This window comes from Petaurus breviceps, unplaced genomic scaffold (assembly GCF_028583685.1).
Source record: "Petaurus breviceps papuanus isolate PSGF00001 unplaced genomic scaffold, PetGlider_PUasm1.0 90451, whole genome shotgun sequence".
Lineage (NCBI taxonomy): Eukaryota > Metazoa > Chordata > Mammalia > Diprotodontia > Petauridae > Petaurus > Petaurus breviceps.
In genome coordinates this window covers 1,964,513-1,983,573 of record NW_027187258.1, presented here as the reverse complement: position 1 = coordinate 1,983,573, position 19,061 = coordinate 1,964,513, and the positions used below count along the sequence as shown (strand labels likewise).

General features: G+C 40.2%; 1 protein-coding gene across 2 annotated transcripts in view; it reads left to right on the top strand.

The window, feature by feature from the left end:
- Positions 1–19,061, top strand: part of KIF4A (kinesin family member 4A) — a 69,643-nt gene that overhangs the window by 40,166 nt on the left and 10,416 nt on the right. For both annotated transcript variants that reach the window (XM_069062440.1, XM_069062442.1), the window contains exons 16-22: positions 1,177–1,280; positions 2,245–2,389; positions 4,149–4,259; positions 5,057–5,140; positions 5,605–5,718; positions 7,933–8,088; positions 17,869–17,963. In XM_069062440.1, the coding sequence (XP_068918541.1) occupies positions 1,177–1,280; positions 2,245–2,389; positions 4,149–4,259; positions 5,057–5,140; positions 5,605–5,718; positions 7,933–8,088; positions 17,869–17,963 (809 nt within the window). The remainder of the gene's footprint in view (positions 1–1,176; positions 1,281–2,244; positions 2,390–4,148; positions 4,260–5,056; positions 5,141–5,604; positions 5,719–7,932; positions 8,089–17,868; positions 17,964–19,061) is intronic.

Here is a 19,061-nt window from a genome sequence, read left to right as displayed (position 1 = left end):
CAAGCAAGTTAAAGCAAGAGCGATTACCCCTCAGACTGGTGCTTGGTCCCCCTACACTCTGCAGGCCAGGAGCTGAAGCTGCCACGAGGGGCTGGCTGGCTGTGCTGAAGTCTCAGCGGCTTCTCGCCCCGGGGGTAAAAGCCACTTACTGGGTCCCAAAGTCTAGATCGCACTGACCTCTCACTTTGTCCTTCGCATCTATGTGTTGATAAATCTGGAAGCGGCCACAGCTGCTGCTGATCTGGAGTCCCTGTGGTGGTGGCTGGTCAGGCCCGCCCTGGGGCTATAAAGCCTCAGTGTGGGGCTGGGCTTGGCTCCCAGAGCTCTGCGCTGGATGATTCCTGCCGGGCTGTCCTCAGCAGGAGGTTAGCTTCTCTGTGTCATTTTGTGGGTTCTGCAGCTCCAAAGTTTGTTTAGAGTCCCCTTTTTACATGGATTGGGGAAGGTGGAAGCTGGAGCCTGGGGAAGGTGGAAGCTGGAGCAGTGTCCTCCTTCTACTCTACCATCTTTGCTTTGCCCCCCCCCCCCATTGTTTTTTCTTGAACAGATCCTGGGGGCAGCTTGAACCTCCTGGCTCTTGCCTACAGGCCATCTCCTTCCTGTTTCCCTTCTTGACCCTCCAATGCCGTGCCTCAGCCACTTCTCCCTCTGGGGACAGAGGCCAGACCGCACTCCTGGACTCCCTGTTCCTAAAGTCTGCACTGACCTCTCACTTTGTCTTTGGCATTTATGGGTTGATATTTCTGGATACCACCACAGCTGGTGGTGACCTACTCTCCCGATGTCCCTCTAGCTGTGGCTGGTCAGGCTGCCCTGAGGCTAAAACTGCAGGCTCACTCAGAGCTGCCCTCTGCTCCCAGCAGGCTGCGATGAACCTTTCCTGTCTGCCTGCTGGGCTGTCTTCAACAGGAGATTTGTTTCTCTCTGTCAGTTTGTGGGTTGTATAGCCGTAAAGTTTGTTTAGACAGAGTCATTTTTTATAGGTATTTGAGGTGGTTATGGGGGGACCTCAGGGAGTTTCTCTGCTTCTATGCCACCATTTTGGCTCTGCCCCCCTCCCATGTTGACATAATTTGTGGGAGATCAGTAAATGGGGCCACCTGAGACTTGAGACAGAGAAGATTTTCTTGGTTCCTGGTAAATGGTTTCTTTGTCTCTCACCCATAACCCTTCTAGGATAACATGAATAACCTTGAATTGCAAGTTGTCAGTCTACAAAAGGAAAAGGAAGACTTGATCCTTTTACTTAATTCAGCCAAGAAGGATGTCAACCAAGCCCGGTAAGGTCCAAATCCTTAGTTGTGTTGAGGTGCATGTTGGGCTTGGTGGGGCCCGGTGCTCACTTGAGGACCTTGCATTGGAAAGACAAGACACAAACACACAGAACTTCAGAGTTGGAAGGGCCTTAGTAGGTAGTCACCTAGTGTAACCTGGACCTGAGCATGACTTTCTTCTCCAGCTGCCCAGACAAGAAGCACTTTACTGACAGGCCCAAAATTTCCCTTTCTACAAATTGTTCCATTGTATAAATCTATAAAAGAGGGAAAGTACTTCTGGAGATCTCTATTTCTTCTCTAGCATTGCTTCCCAAAATGTATAGAGTTCTGTCTTCCCATCACAATTTGATTTCTCAACATCTTTCCCTTCACAGGCATTTTAAATAACCACCAAAGGCAATTGAAGAGGCAGCTTTTTTGTAGACAGTGATTGCATTGGCAGTCTGTAAGAGGGAGCATCGGGAATGATTGAGGGAGTCTCTGAGTTAGTTGAGATTTGTGAACTGTGGGAGTTTTCTTTCCATGGAATAATGGTAATAGAGCTTTGGAATGAATCCACTGCTACAGGAGACTTCCTCAGCCATGCATCAGTCAGTTACACATAATACTAAAGAGTAGTTTATCCCACCTTCCCTTTACTTGACATGGCAGCTATTTGTGCCATCTGATTTCCTTTGCAGACTTAGAAAATAGATACATTGCTTCTGGCAAATCTAAGGTTAAATTGTTTTCTAGAATGTGGTAGAGGGTGAAGTGGAGTTGATTGTTGTCTCTTTATATACTCAGACAGATGAATGCAAGGATTTATCAGGCATCCATTATGCAAGAAAATTCTTCAGACTAGGCTAGAGGAGGGTGTATGATCTCTCCTATGCCTACTGCTGAGCACCAGGGTCAGGTCACTGAGTCTAGTACCGAAGCATTTGACATTGGGGTTGAACTCTGATCTTACTGCTCCTTTATACAGGTTGAGTGAGCGTCGCCGAAAACGGCTCCAGGAGCTGGAAGGGCAAATTATTGACCTGAAAAAAAAGTTGAGTGAGCAATCGAAGCTTCTTAAGTTAAAAGAATCCACAGAGCACACAGTCTCGAAACTTAACCAGGAGATCCGGGTAACGAACAATCCTTGCTTTGCCCCCAACATTCCACTCATTAGGGCCCCATAAATACTAGAATACATATAGCAGTGCTATCTTGTTGTAACCAAGAATTGGAAAAAAGATTCACTGCCTATTGATTACAGACTGACAAAACAAAATGGGATACATTAATGTGATGGAATATTCCTGTGGTATAAGAAATGATGAAAAAGCATCAAAAGACTTAGATGAGCAGGGGTAAGTAAGCAAAGTCAGGAAACCCATAGATACCATGAGTACAATAATGTAAATGCAACGAAAAACAGAAAGACAATGGAAAGTGAAGGGTGCAGAATTATCAGCAATAAGAAGACAGGTGTGTGTGTGTGTGTGTGTGCACACACACACACAGTTCAGTTTTGCTGAGGGATTTTCTCTTCTTCCTTTTTTTTTCTCAAAAAAATGTTTTTTGTATTGGATGGATTTTTAGCAAGTGGGGGTATTGTATAAGGGGTAATTTAGATGATGTCAAAACAAAAGATGTTGGAGTTTTTGACCACTGCTTCTGCCTGGATTTGGGCCCTCTGGGTGTTCTCTAGTTAGAGGGGTGCCAGGAAGGACTCAGAATGTCTGCATTAGAGGATACTGAGGGTAACTGCTATTGGCCTACTTTCACCTCTAGTAAAGTTCTTCCTTCGATAACCTCTCCAAATTCAGTGGTGACATCCTGACTCCTTACCCTCAACAAGTCTGTTCTTAATGTCACCTTGCTCACACTGGAAGGATTATTCTTCCCCAACTATCAGGTTTCAGCATGTGTAGCTAACTGCATTGTCTCTATAGAATCCCTTGGAAGTCATTGTCAGTAGAATGGACTGGAAAATTGTTTAGACATTGAAATTCAGTAGAAATTTCCTGACACCACTGTCACATGCATCATGTCATATGCTTCAAAATCCAAAGCCCCAATTTGACTTGTATCTCCATTTGTGGGTTTTGTTTTTATATCACTTTCATTATATAATGTATCCCAGTCAATAAACCAACCCTTACAAGAGAGAATAAAAAAGAAGGGGGGGTGGGAGGGAGCTTGAGCAGTTACATGAAACTGACCAAGATGTCATCCAACATGAACAGCAAAGAAATGAGGGAGGAGGAGTCCTTTTCACTTACATTGTAGCTGTCCTGTGGGCTAGCTCACTTCACTCAGCTCATATATAACTTGCCATGTGCCCTGTATTATATATTGAGCCTTACTCATGGCACAGTAATATCCCATGGCATTCATGTACACAACTTGTTTAGCCATTCCCCAATTGATGGGCATGTACTTTATTTCTAGATCTTTGCTACTACAAAATGTGCTGCTGTGAATATTTTGATATATTTTGGGACCTTTGGTTTTTTTTGAGGGGGGAAGGCAAGGCAATTGGGATTAAGTGACTTGCCCAAGGTAACACAGCTAGTAAGTGTCAAGTGTCTGAGGTCAGATTTAAACTGAGGTCCTCCCGACTCCAGGGCCGGTGCTCTGTTCACTGTGTCATCTAGCTGCCCCAGGACATTTCTTTTTACCATTGAACTCCTTGGCACATATAATAGTAGAATCCTAGACTCAAAGGGGATGAAATGTTTGCTGGTTTCTAAAGTGTCTCATTTAATCTCTGCTTGGAAATCCCAGTCAGGAGCAGAATTAGATTGTAGCCACAACCAAATTCAAATGTTGGTGGGGAGGTTATTCATTTGCACGTGGGCTCAGAGACAAGTGACTAATCCTTATTTTTTTTTCCTGTAGTTGATGAAAAGCCAAAGAGTGCAGCTAATGCGTCAGATGAAAGAAGATTCTGAAAAATTTAGACATTGGAAGCAACAAAAAGACAAGGAAGTAATTCAGCTTAAAGAACGAGTGAGTTTCCTCCTGATTCCTTAAGAGCCTTTGACTTGGCTTCCTCACAGGAATTATTTATAGTTTCTCCTGAAATAGGTAGTGTCCCTAGAAATTAAAACATTCAGCAAATGTTTGTTGTGCACCTACTATGTGCAAGATTCTAATCAAGCCAACCTGATCTAGTGGAGCTCTGGTTTGGGGAGTCAGTACGTGAAGTCTTGTCCCAGTTTTACCACTAACTAGTCGTATGACCTTGAGCGTGTCCCTTCACCTTTTTGAGGTTGTTTCCTTATCTACAAAATGGAGATAATAATTACTAGCTCATCTGCATATTAAGATTGTTGTGACATAAATGGCATAATGTTTATGGAAACACCTTGTAGGATTTACAGGGCTATGGAAATGTGCAGTGGTAATATTAGGTCACGGTAGCTTCCCTCCAAGAATCTCTAATCTTCATGGAGAGGTGGGACATAACAGTGCTAACCATACAAGAAGAGTAAGTGTAAGAAAAAGTAAATGTGCAAATGCTGTGTGAGATAGAGACAAGTTAAAGAAGGAATTCCCAAGAAGAGGAGAATTCTTCCTGGCTGGGACCAAAGGAATAGTTAGGTCTTCATCTAACATCCTGTAGTGTTTTCACTCGTACTGTTTGATGCCTCTCTGATCAGAGAGGCACATAGACATGATAGAGCTATCAATATCTGTCTTAACTAGTCTGTTTCGCTGTCAGCTGAAGAATGGTTTCCTTTGGTCTTATGTTGGAAATGTGCAGGGAGGGAGTGTGTTCTGAACTAAAACTTTTCTCTTCTCAGGATCGTAAGAGGCAGTATGAACTCCTAAAGCTTGAAAAGGACTTCCAGAAACAATCCAGTGTCCTCAGACGGAAAACTGAGGAGGTGAGAAATTCATGTCCTGTTCTAGATTGCTACATCCAATCTGGTCTTCTGGCTGACATACGCACATTCTTTTTCTAACTGAGGAATTAGAGAACCATTCTTAACCCTTTTCCCTGGGCTGCCTCATCCTGACTCTATTCATGTCACCTAAAGTGGAGATCTAGAACCCTGATGGAAGAGGAAGAGGGGACTGTACTGCTAATGGAAGTACTAGGTGCTGAAGAAACTGTCACTGAGGGTTTTTTCAATCTATGCTTGAAACGTTCTTCTCCGTGGATGAGGCCTGAGGCTGTTCCTTGATATTTGTTCCTCTTCTGGGTTCAGAATAGTAGCAATTCACTAGTGATGTGCCAGTAGAGCTAGTTTCCGTGTGACTCAGAACCCAGAGATTTGTCTTTGCTTTTACTGGTATGGGAACGCTTGCTCCTCACTCCTCCTCAAGCCAACAAACGTGTGCCATTTAGGCAGCAGCTGCCAACAAGCGCCTCAGGGACGCCCTCCAGAAACAGCGGGAGGCTGCAGATAAGCGGAAAGAGAGCCAGAGCCGAGGGATGGAAGGAACTGCAGTTCGAGTGAAGGTACCAAGCAAATGAGCTTGGGGACGGGTGAAGGGATCAGGCAGACAGACGTGGGGATGGGTGAAGGGACTGGCAGATGGAACAGGGGACGGGCGAAGGGACCAGGCAGACAGACGTGATGTGGGGATGGGCGAAGGGACCGGGCAGACGGATGTGGGGACAGAGTGAGAAATGACTGCTTGGACTTCAAAGGACACATGAGATTGGAAACCCTTTGAGGACAGAGACTGCCTTTTGCTTGTTTTTGTATCCCCAGAATTTAGCACAATGCCTGGAACATAGTACGTGCTTAATGGATGTTTATTGATTGATTGTTTAGAGATTTCAAAATAATGATCCCCCCCCCCCCCCGGGAAACTATACCCCCCAAAGATATGAAGGACTTTGACCTAGTAACTCGATGAATTCAGCAAACATTTTTAAGTCTTTACTCTGTGATAGGCACTGGGGATATGAGGCCACTGGGCAGTGCCACAATGGGTGGCACACTGGGCCTGGACTTCAGATCTGGCCTCAGACACTTACTAGCTCTGTGACTCTGGGCATGTCATGTTACTTCTGTTTGCCCTTAATTTCCTTGACTGTAAAATGGGAATAACAACAGCATGTATATCCAAGGATGTAGGATCAGCGAAATAATCTTTGTAAAAGGCACATCAAGATAGCGCTCCTCCTTCTACTGGGTGATGCTCAGTGTGCTTGGTTATGGAAGAGAAAGCATTGCCTCCTGAGAATCAAGGCAGGCCTCCTGGAAGAGGCAGTAGGATCCAGAGAGGCGCAGGAAGGACGTGGCAGGCATTGGGCACAGAGGCCACAGCTCAGACCAGGCTAAACGTGGGCTTTATTGGAGAAGCAGCAGGGAACAAGTGACATTGTTGTTCATTAAGGACCTCAAGGAGTTTACTTTCTACTGGGGGGACACACCATGAACAGAGGGAAAAAGGACTTTCTGGGAAAAGAGGGACATTAATGACTGGGAAGATCAAGCTAGACCTTAAGGAAGGAGTAGCACTAGAATTCTGGGAAACAAAGTTAAGGAGGACCCAGTAGGCAGTACATGAAGAAGTGTAACTAGGCCAGTTTGGCACATTGAGTGCATGAATGGCAGGTAATGGGCAATAAGCCTGGGATGGGGGGCTGGGGCCGGATTAGGAAGGGCTTTTGATGAATTAGAAGGAGCTGCATGATGGTAGCAGTGCTAACACTAGTAGAGGGAGAAGAGTTATGTCCCTTTGGAACCTTAATGCCCTCAGTTATTTGGGGAGTTAAGGAAGGCATACTGAGGGCCTGGGAGTCAATTGGTTCTGTTTGGAGAGTTTGAAGAGAAGAAAGAGAAAGGAGGCAGGGGTGGCTAGGTGGCAAAGTGAATATAGCACCAGCCCTGGAGTCAGGAGGACCTGGGTTCGGATCTGGCCTCAGACACTTAACACAAAAAAAGTAGCCATGTGACCTTGGCCAAGTCACTCAACCCCAATTGCCCTCCAAAAAGCAAAAAAAAAAAAAGAAAGGAGGCTTAATAGAATAAATTAGTGTACAAAAGAGGTAGAAGGTGATAGAAATTCATGAGTAGAATATTAAAAGAGAAAAAAATGATATCTTCATGGCATGATATAATCTAGTGAAAGTATTTGAAAGATAATGGCATATTTGAAGGCAGATCAAAACCATGACTATCCCTACATGTGGGTGGTGTGTAGAGGGAAAGGATCATGGGAGTTGAAGTTGAAGAACTGAGCAGCTAGGGTGTTTGAGGGGGCTCCAAAGGTATGTTGAAGTCCCCTTGTTGTAGTTAAGGGAGAGGTGGTGAAATGCATTTGGTGGATGAAATGGAGAAATAACAGATTTTTATTTTTTTTGCTTTTTGGAGGGCAATTGGGGTTAAGTGACTTGCCCAGGATCATATGGCTAGTTTTTGTGTTAAGTGTCTGAGTCTGGATTTGAACTCAGGTCCTCCTGACTACAGGGTCGGTGCTCTGTTCACTGCACCAGCTAGCCGCCCCAATAACATATTTTTTTATGACTTCTCAGACATATCCCATAGCCCTTTAGGGTATTATAGCTAACGACTTTATGTTATATCACATTTTTTTAGCTATAGGCAGAAATAGGATGTTGCTACTTGGTGATTGATGAAATTGTCACAGCCTGTATAATCTCTGTTCTCATATCTCTGACACATACCTCCATGGTGTTTTACTTGTCTCTTTCTTCTAGAATTGGCTTGCAAATGAAGTAGAAGTTATGGTCAGTACTGAAGAAGCCCAACGCCATCTAAATGACCTTCTTGAAGACAGAAAGATCCTAGCTCAGGAACTTGTTCAGCTCAAACAGAAGAAAGATGCTGGAGAAAACCCACCTCCCAAACTCCAGGTGAGCACCCATGAGCAAAATTCTGCCATCTCTTCATGCTCAAGAGAATCTTTTTCCTTAGGTTGCTACTTTACTTGGTTTCAAACGTCTGTGTACACAAATACCCAGAGTGCAGGCAATAAGCAAGATAAACCAGGACACAGATTTGGCCTCATAGACAACACTGAAATTGGTAGGGTGAGACCCCAGACTCAGATGTGCTTCTGGATAGATTTTCCATATTCAGAAGAAATGGGAGAGGCAAAAACAGAAGGGGGATGGTTTTGATTTTGCACAGAAGTCCACAAACCATAATGGGCAACAGCGGAAAGTGTGTGGGTGAAGATCAATGGAAAGAAAAAGCATAATCTATTTTGTCATTAGTGTGTACTGTATATAAACCACCTGGGTAGAAATGAGAGAGAAGAATTCAGGAAACATCACAAGCTGGGCATAGAGACATCCTAGAGTCGTAATGGGGGACTTAAATTATCCAGATATCTCCCTCTGCCAAAAGCCAGAGCAGCAAAGAACTTCAATTGCCCTGGTAGACTTGCCCAACAGGGAGGAACTGTTTGCTATTTCCTTGGGAGGAAGCACTAACTTCCCATTACAGTTTGTGTTAGAAAAGAAAGGCATGCAAAGGCCAACATGTACCCAGAGCTTAAGAGAGCAGATTTCAAAGGGTTCAGAGGGTAGGGTTGTGGTTCTTCAGGCAAAATCAGCCTAGAAAGGATCAAGCACTCCAGAATGAAATTCTGAAGGCTCAAAAGAAAACAGTTCCATTGAGGAGGAAAAATATATGTTGCCTGAAGAGACTAATATGACTGCATAGAGAACCAGCCAGCTATCTTTTATGTTAAAAGGGTGTGTAGTGAAGAGGTTAATAAGGGAAACTGAGAAGTTGAATGACAGAAGAGAGCATTGTACTTTGCTGAATAATAGTGTGAAGACTGCTAAATGTTCAGAATGATGAAAAGGCCAAGGACAACAGAAGGTTTTTAAGTAACATTGGAAGAAAGTGAAGGATCAAAGCAGGTATAATAACATAAAATCCTAGGAAAAGACTATAAAATTCTATTTTTAAAAAATTATTCACTATGACCAAATTGGATTTTTACCAAGATGATTCAATATTGAAAAAAAAACAATCAAGATATTCTGTGTGTGGTGTGTGTGTGTGTGTGTGTGTGTGTGTGTGTATTCATTGGGGTGGGGGGAGTATAACAAGTAAAACCACATATTAGTAAGTATAAAAAAGATTAAAAGATTTTGACAAAATCTCATTTATGCTAGAAACCCTTAAAAGCAAAGGCATAAAGGGCCATTTTTAATGTGTGGTGGTTTTTTTTTAACTATTATTTGCAATGGGAAATTACTATAAGCTTTCCTAATAAATGCAGAAGGAAAGCCACCAATATTTGACAGAGAATTGCTAGCAATAAGACAAGAGAAATAAATTGACAAAATATGATCAATCCAAAATGAGACAAAATTATCCCATTTTGCCAATGATAATGATGGTTTATTTAGAAAACTCGGATCAAAGAGGCTGAGACAGAAGATTCAATGAAGTATCAGGATATAAAATAAGTTCACGAAAAATCTGACATCTCTGTATCTCATTTCTGTAACCAAAATCAGCAGTTTTATGACAAAACTCAAGAGGAAATGATTTTTTCTTTCCATTCAAAATAGCCCTCAAATGCATAAAATATCTAGAAGCCAACCTAAGACAAACTTGGGACTTACATTGGTATAATCACAAAACATCTTTATAGAAGTAAAGGATGACTTAAATAATTGGAGGCATAGTTGTTGTTTATAATTGGGCTATGCCAATTTAATAAAGATAATGATATTGATCTAAATTAATTCACACATTTAGTTCTAAATCAGTCAAATTACCATAGAATTTCTAAATAGAGCCAGACAAACAAACTTCATCTGAAAGAATAAAAGATCAAAAATCTCGTAGCAAGTAATGGTAGAAAAAGCATAGTAATGCAAGAACAGCATTTCTCGACCTCAATTATAAATCAGTAGTCATGAAAACTTTGGTTATGGTGAAAAAACTGAAAAGTAGCTCAGTGAAATAGACTAGATAAGTAACAATTGGAAATAGCCAGTCTTAGTGTTAGCACAGTGTTCGATAAAAGCAAGAATATAAAGTAGTTGGGGCAATAGTCTTTTTCATCTTATGTTGAGCAAATTGGCAAGAATAACAAAAGCCAGAAATAGTTGATGTTGGAAGAATTATGTGAAAACAGATGCACTAATATGTTGACGAAGTCTGGAGCGCCAAGCATTCTGGAAAAGAGTTGGGGATTATGTGAGAAAAGAAACTAATACATCTATGTCTTCTGACTTTGAGATATCACTGCTAGGTAGATATACCCAGAAAATGTTGTAGAAACATTTTCCCTAGATTTTAGCAAAGCATTTCATGCTGTATGTGGAAAAGATGGAGAGATGAGTCCTATATGATTGTATAGTTAGATGAATTCAGAGCTAGTTGAATGGTCAAATCCAAACTCATTTTGTTTTTCACATCACCACAGTTATCCCATATATCCCTCCTGCTCCCAGAGAGCCATCTCACATGACAAAAAAGTTTTTTGGTTGTTTTTTTTTAGTGAGGGAAAAAAAGACAGCAAAACTGATCAAAACATTTAAAAAGTCTGAAAACACGTACAATGTTTTCCATTGTGTGGTACATCTCCTAGCTCCTGAAAGGGGTAGGTTTGGAGTTTGTCTTCTCTTATTTCTTCATTTGATTCCTGTTTGATCTTCTAACTTTGTTACATTTACTTATGATTTTTTTGATGTATTCGTTTTCTTCTCAGTGGCTTCCTTTGGACATGAACCCAGTAACAGAACAATATTGTATCAATTATACATGTCACCATCAGTCCTTTGGAACCATCTTGGATCATTGTATTGATCAGAGTTGCCAAGGTCTTTCACAGGTGATCATTATTACAACATTGCTGTTACTATGCATGCACAGTACAAAGGAATGGACATTTTTGTCACTTGATTGGCATAATTCCCAATTCCTTTCCCAGATGCTTGAACCTTTTCACAGCTCATATTGGCTACAGCAACATATTGGTGTGCCTATCTTCGCAACCCTTCCAACATTGACTTATCAATATTTGTCATTTTTGCCAACTTGCAGGGTGTGAGGCAAAACCTCAGGATTATTTTGGTTCTGCTTAACATTTTTATCAGTGATTTGGATAAAAGGATGCGTGGCATCATTCTTAGCTTTGTGCCATCTGCAAATTAAGGAGGATTAGAAAATGCTCTGGATGACAAAATCAGTATCCAGAAAGATTTTAGAAACTAGATGGTACAATGGGCAGATGAGTGGACCAGAAGTCAGGGAGGCCAGGGTTCAAATTTGGCCTCAGGCATTCATTAGCTGTGTGAATCTGGCCAATTCATTTAACTTCTGTTTGCCTCAGTTTCCTTAACCCTGCAAAACGGGAGTGATAATAGTACCTACCTCCTGAAGTTGTTGTAAGGATCAAATGAAATACTGTTTGTAAATGTTAATAGCAGTTGTTAAATTGGGCTTAGTAGAATGAGATGAAATTAGAGACATAAATATGAATTCTTACCGTTGAGTTTAGGAATTAGCTTTAGCAGGGAAGGACAGAAATGGGAAATGATGCAAATTAAAACAACACCTCTTAGAAATGACAAATGCTAGAGAAGATGAGGGGAAAATAGGTACACTAATGGACTGCTGGTGGAGTAGAGAATTCATCCAACCATTCTGGGCATACCCTTGGATCCATCAGCACTACTAAGTCTGTATCCCAAAGAGATAAAGGAATTGGAAAGCAAGGGGATGTTCATCAATTGGGTAATGGCTGAACAAGCTGTGGCAGATGATTGTGATGGAATATTGCTGTACTATAAGAAATGTGAAGGGAGTGCTTTCAGAAAAACCATGGAAAGACCTATATGAACTGATGCAAAGTAAAGTGAAAAGAACCAAGAGATCATTATGCACAGCAACAACAATGTTGTAATAATGATAACCTGTGAAAGACCTTGGCAACTCTGATCAATAACAATGATCCAAGATGGTTCCAAAGGACTGATGGTGAGCAAATGCTCTCCACTTCCAGAGAGAGAACTGATGAACTCTGAATGCAGATTGAAGTATAATTTTCTCACTTTCTTTTTCTTGCTTTTTTTGAAATATGGCTGATATGGAATATTTTTTAATGATTTCACATGTACAATTGATACCATATTGCTTGCCTTCTCAGTGGGTGGGAGAGGAGAGAATTTGGAACTCAAAATTTAAAATGAAAAGGCTACTAAAAAATAAATAACATTGAAAAAATTAAGAATTGTTTTAAAAAGAAAGCTTCATAAAATGCGGAAGTCATAGTTAAACTGGCGGTTCATCTGAAAACAATCTGGGGATTTTATCAAACTGCAAGCTCAATATGAATAGGAACAACAAGAAATTGAATATAATTTGGGCTTTGTTGAGAAGCCTTGCTCTCAGGAATAAGGAGGTGATGGGCCCATTGTACTATGTATTGGTAAGTCCTCTTCTAGAGAATTACATTCAATTCTATGCATCACATTTTAGAAAGGAGATTGCTAAGCTGGAGAAACCTCCAAAAGAGGGGCAAACAGGTTGGTGAAAGGCTTTGAGTTACTGTCATACAAGGATCAGTTGAAAGAGTTGGGGATGGCTGGCCTGGAGAAGCAAAGGCTCAGACAGAACATATTCATTGTTTTCAAGCATTTGAGACGATGTTTTGGAGGAAGGATTAGGCTTCTTTTGTTTGTCCCCAGAAGAATGATGGGTGGAACCTGCAAAGAACTAAATTTAATCTTGATATAAGAAGAAACTTCCTGACAATTATAGCCATTCAAAACTGTAATCTGGGAGGCTGTGGCATCCTCTTACAAGAGGCCTCTATGCAAAGGCTAGATAATCACTTTGGGAGGATGTTCTAGTAAAAATTCTTTTTCAGGTGTGGATTGGAATAATTGATTGCTAATGACCCTTCCAATTCTGAAATTCTCTAAAGCCTAGATAAGGAACTATGGTGTTCTGTGGGTATCTAACCTAATGGTACTCCATAAATGTTTTAACATAAATTTCTTCTTTTAATAAAATGTTGTCATAAACTTAATACACAATACCAATACCAAATAAATTTACTTTTTAATTATTTGTATTGAAAGTAACTAATTTCACTGCATGAGACAACATAACTTTTCGATCGTCCATGATAAGCCTCAGACTTTCTTCATTAATGTTCTTTTTCTTTTCTTATATGGTTGTAGTTAGTCTGTACTTTGTTCTTCTGGTTTTACATTATTTAACAAAGGACTTTCCATATTTCTATATATGTTTTGTATTTGTATGTTTTCCATATGTTATTGTGTTCTTTACGTTAATGTATCATAATCATTTTTACTATTCCTCTGTTGTCGGACATTAGGTTGCTTCCCTTTTCTTGTAACTACAAATAATGCTGCTATGAAAACTTGAACAGAGAGCTCTTATTTTGTTTTAGATAATATTTTCAAGGAATATTCCCAGCCATGGAATCACTAGATCAAAGGGTATGATTATTTTTTGTAACTTAATGCCAGATTGCTCTCCAAAAATGAAATTCTGCAAGTTTGCAGTTCCAGCAGCAATGAATTCCATTGTTTCTCCACAACCACGCCAGTGGTTTTGTTGCCTTTCATTACTTTTGCATTTTTGGTGGGAGGGGGTACCCTAAAATTGGCTTAATTTGCATCTCTTTCATTATTAGTAATACTGAACGTTAGGTTTTTTCATTTAATTTTTTCCAGGCTATTTTCTCCCCTGTCTATCTTTGTCTTTTCCCCCACTGTGGAAAAAGAAAGAAAAGCAAAATGAATTCCTGAATTGGCCGTGTCTGTACCTTCAGGCCGCCGTCTCCTTCCGCGGCATGTTTCATCTGAAGTCCCCTGTAATCATGCTTGCTCATTTAACAAATCTTTCTAAGCTGTTTGGCTTTACAATGCTGTTGTTATAGTAATAAATTTTTCTGGTTCTGCTCATTTTGCTGTCCATCAAATCATGCAAGTATTCCCAGGTTTCTCTGAAACCATCCCCTTAATCATCTCTTACAGCCCAATAGTATTGCATTAGAATTAGATTCGTATATCATAATTTATTCAGCCGTTGCCCAACTGATGGGGGCCCCTTTAGTTTGTGAGCCCCAAAAGAGCCATCAAGGTTTTTGTATGTATGAATCCTTTTTCTTTGCCTCATCTGTTTGAGGTATAGGCCTGGTAGTAAAGCTGGCTCGAAGGGTAATTGGGGGAGGGGGATACAGTTGAAAATTGCTTTCCAGAATAGCTGCACCGAATTCATGACCCCACTCCCTCTCCAACATGGCACTTGCCTTTTTTGTCAACTTTGCTGATCTAATGGCATTGAGGTGGGACCTCAGATTGGTTTTCATTTACATTTCCCTAATTTTAATGATTTTTATATGACTATCAATCATTTGGATTTCTTCCTTAGAAAATTGCTTGTTTGTATCCTACAACCAGTTACTAATTAGAGAATTTCTTTTACTCTAAATTCAAATCAGTTCCTATATATTAGAAATGAGATCCGTATCAGAGAAACCTGCTGCAAATATATGTTTGCCTTCTAATTGTAATTGTCTTGGTTTTGTTTGTGTATTTTATGTAATCAAAACTGGCCATTGTGTGTTCTGTGGCCTTTATGTCCCTTCTCCAAAGATCTGATTTGTTGGATGCCACAATCTATATTGCTTGTGTTTCCATTTGGAGCTTATTTTGGTATAAGGTGTGAGATACAGACCTACACCTAGTTCTGCTAGGATCTTGTCCAGTTTTCTAAGAAGTTGTTTGTTTTGTTTTGTAATAGTCCAGTGTCCAGATACCCATCTCCAGTGGTCCTGATGAATATCTGGCCACTGGGTCCAGATGGCTGTGGAGGACTGGTGACCTGAAATAGGAGCACTGACCCCCCCCCCAACTCCCCCCGCACTGAGCCAAGTCAGCTACAAGTCATGGCATCATCTCCCTAATGCCATGGACCTCTTCAGCAATGAAGGACAAACACAGCCTTTTGCAATAGTAGCTGGAGTCTTTGGGTTGATCAAATGCCAGGTTACTGTGCGTGTCTGCTTCTGAGTGTTTGGCTCTGAATCTGTTCCCCAAATGACCTATTTCTTAACTATTCCCAATGCATTTTGATGATTTCTGCTTTGTAATAAAGATTTTTGTCAGGTCCTGACTTCTAAAATCTCCTTCCTTCTCACTTTTTTCATTATTTCCCTTGAGAGTCCTTACTTTTTTTTTTCCTTCCAGATGAATCTTCTTATTTTTTCTAACTCTATAAAGTAATCTTTTGGTAGTTTAATTGGCCTGATCCTAAATAAGCAAATTAATTTAGGGAGTACGGTCATCTGATTATGTTGATTTGGCTAGCCTATCCAGGAAGAATATTTCATCGATTATTTAATTCTTTATTTGTATAAAAAGTGTTTTATAGTTGTGTTCAGATAATTCCCGTGTGTGTCTTGGCAGGTAGATTCCCAGGTATTTTATATATTCTGTAGTTATTAAATTAAATTCTTCTTTCCATCTCTTCCTGCTGGGTTTTATTAGAAATGTGCAGAAATGTCAATAATTGACATATTTGTTTTATATCCTGCAACTTGGTTTTAAATTATTTAATTGTTTTTAGTTGATTCTCTAGGGTTCTTCAGTTTTCCCCTAACTTCACTTGCTGTGAATGGCCATCCTTGCCTTACCCTGCTCTCGTCGGCTCTTCACTGTTTGTCATATTAAGAAAAGCTATGTTCATCCCTGTGGGTTTTTTTTAAATGAGTGAGTCTTGTATCTGCAGCTATTGTTAAATATGTTCCATCACTGATAGTTTTCCTGCAATCCTGGTATAAATCCAGCCTGCTCAGAGTATGTAATCTCTCTTGACATATTGCTGTAATCTCTTTGTTAACATTTAAAAGTTTTACACTAGTCTTGATTAGGGATATTAATTAGTCTATGGTTTTCTTTCTCCATGTTGACTCCCTTGTTTAGAAATCAGGACCATCTTTGTTTCATAGAAGTATTTTGTAGGTCCCCTTCTTTTGCTATTTCTCAAACTGCTTATGTACTATTACAATTAATTTTTGTTGGAATATTTGATAGAATTCACTTGTAAATTTATCTAGTTCTAACATTTCTTTCTTTGGGACTTCATTTATGAGTTGGTCAATTTTTTTCCAAAATTGGGTCAAGGTATTTCTTTATGACCATTTTCTATTTCTTCTGTTAATCTAAGCAATTTTGCAAATATTCATCCCTTTTTATGGTATTGTCAGTTTTATTGACATAATTCAGGCAATATAATTTCTGCTGATTTCCCCCATTCATTTGCTCTGAATTTACCTTTTTCATACTGATGACTTAATTTCCCTCTCCATTTTTTTAAATGTCAAATTACCCAATCTACTTTGTTGATTTTTTTTAACAACTCCTAGCTTTATTTATTAAGTCAATCTTTGCTTTTTTTCTTTCAATTTTGTTACTCTCTTATTTTCAAATTTTCTGTTTTGGAGTTTAAACTGAAGGGTTTTAATTTCTTGATTTTTCTAGTTTCAAGTAAATTAACAATTTGTGCTTCCTCTTTTGAAAATTGTTCGTATCCTTTGACCATTTATCTTATGTGTCCTAGGAGTTGTCTTTCCTAAATTCCTAGATTTTATACATGCATAGTTGTTCTCAAAAACTGTATTTCTTCAGTCTAAAACTCTTTCCAGGTTTTCCCCTTAAGAAAGTGAAAAGAACAAAAATAAAAGCCTCCCTTTGAAATGGATTAATGATGCTTACCAAATTTAAAATTATAGCCTCTCCACGACCCACTGCTTACCCGAAGGCAGTATCCCCTTGAATTCAAAGTTAAGATATTGATCACTGGAAGAAGTGAATTGGGAAGGGCACTGAGTAGTTCTGGAAGGTTAACCCCAAACTGTATTTTAATATATTATACTCTTTTCTTGTTTAGGATTCTGATAAGTGTCTTGGAGCCCAGGGTCAGGTTGAAAGGCATGGGGGAAATGTACCTATTTCTTCCACCTTTGTCTCCAAGCTAGAAATGGCTTAGATATAGACTAATGATAAACTAAATAAAATTGCTTCTTGAACCTAAGTCACAAGACTACACTATTAGTATATCAAAAACAGCCCAGGAGTGAACATAATATGTAGTGCAGAACTATTCCCACCAGAAACGAGTCTCAAGCAAGGACATCTATTTTCCCTGCTTTTATTTGACATGTATTAAAACGGCAATAATACAAGAAACAATTATTAGACAAATCAGCATTAGAAGTGAGGAGGTCAAAATCCCATTTGCAGTTGACATGATAGCATCAATACTAATCAAAGTACCAAAGGGGTTCTTTATAGAACTGGATAAAATAAGTAAATTTCTATAGAAAAAAAAGTCAACTGATAAGATTATTCCAAAGCCACCTCTGGGGATCTGGCTGGGAGGGGCTAAAGGCAAAGATGGCCTTCACTCCAAATTTTAAAATGTGTTACAAAACAGTTATCAAAACAATCTGGAAAATGAAGAAAAAGTCAGAAAATGGATAATAAAACAGCTAGTTTTTAAGTTTTAACTTTAAAAAGTTAGCAAAAGTGCTTTACATCTGAACCCATTTGATCAATGAACTAAAATAAATGAGCAAGACACTGCTTCTTTTCTCCTTCTCCTTTAACCTCCATCCTTCCCTACAGAGGCGGACATATTTACTTGGTGATCTGCAAAATTGTCCATTGGATGGTTCTGTCACAAAACAGATAGAGAGCCTGGAGACTGAGATGGAGCTCAGGTAAGAAGATTATCCCTAAAACATTGGAAAGACTCATAGTTGATTTCAAATTGGGAACTGGCTGGTTGTTGTCCTTCATGCTCCAAGAGGACCAAAATGCCCTCACTCTGCTCGAGTCGAGTTTCAGTGTGTCTGACCTGGAATGCTCTCCCACAGGTCAGGTACAAATAGTGCCCGTGAACATTTGGGGTGCAGTCTCTAAATTTGCACATTTCCTTTGAGCTGTTTCAATTCTGCCTTGCACGTAGGGCACAGCACCTTCTCTGATGTGGGCACGCCATGCTGAGCGGTCCTGTGCCAGGGTCTCCCATGTCACACAATTAATTCCAAAGTTCTTAAGAGAGACCTGGAGAGTGTCCTTCTATGGCTTCTTCTGACCACCATGCGAATGCTTGCCCTGTGTGAGAGTTCTCCATAAAATAGTCTTTTTGGCAAGTGTACGTTTTGCATTTGAACAATTTGCCCAGCCCATAGAGCTGCGCTCTCTGCAAAAGGGTTTGAGTCCTTGGCAATTCAGTTCAGGCAAGGACCTCAGTGTCTGGTCCCTTATCCTGCCAGGTGATCTTCCGAATCTTCCAAAGATACTTCAAATGGAAACCATAGTTTCCTGGTATGGAGCTGGGTAGGCTGGCCAGGTTTTCCAAGCATACAACAATGACCTTCCATTTGGTAGTCAGGCTAATGCCTCTTCTCTCCTGCACCCTCCTTCAGAGCCTCCCAAACACTGAGCTAGCTCTGGCAGCCTCATTAGCAATGCGTTCATTCCCTGGGATGGTTCCACATAGGATGGTCTGGTGGTGGCTGATGGAGCACCCATGTTTTCTTGATGTTCATTGTGAGGCCAAAATCAGCACAAGCAGTAGAGAATTGATCCATACTTTGTTGTGTCTCATCTTCCAAGGCTGCACTGAGAGCACAATCATCCACAAACAGAAAATGCAGCACCCACACTCCCTCCACTTTGGTCTTGGCTTGTAGCCTTTTCAAATTGAAGAATTTACTATCAGTGCAGTAGCTGACCTTGCTTCCATGTTCATCCTCATTGAAAGCATTTGACAACATGGCTGAAAACATCACGCTAAAAAGCATGGAAGCAAG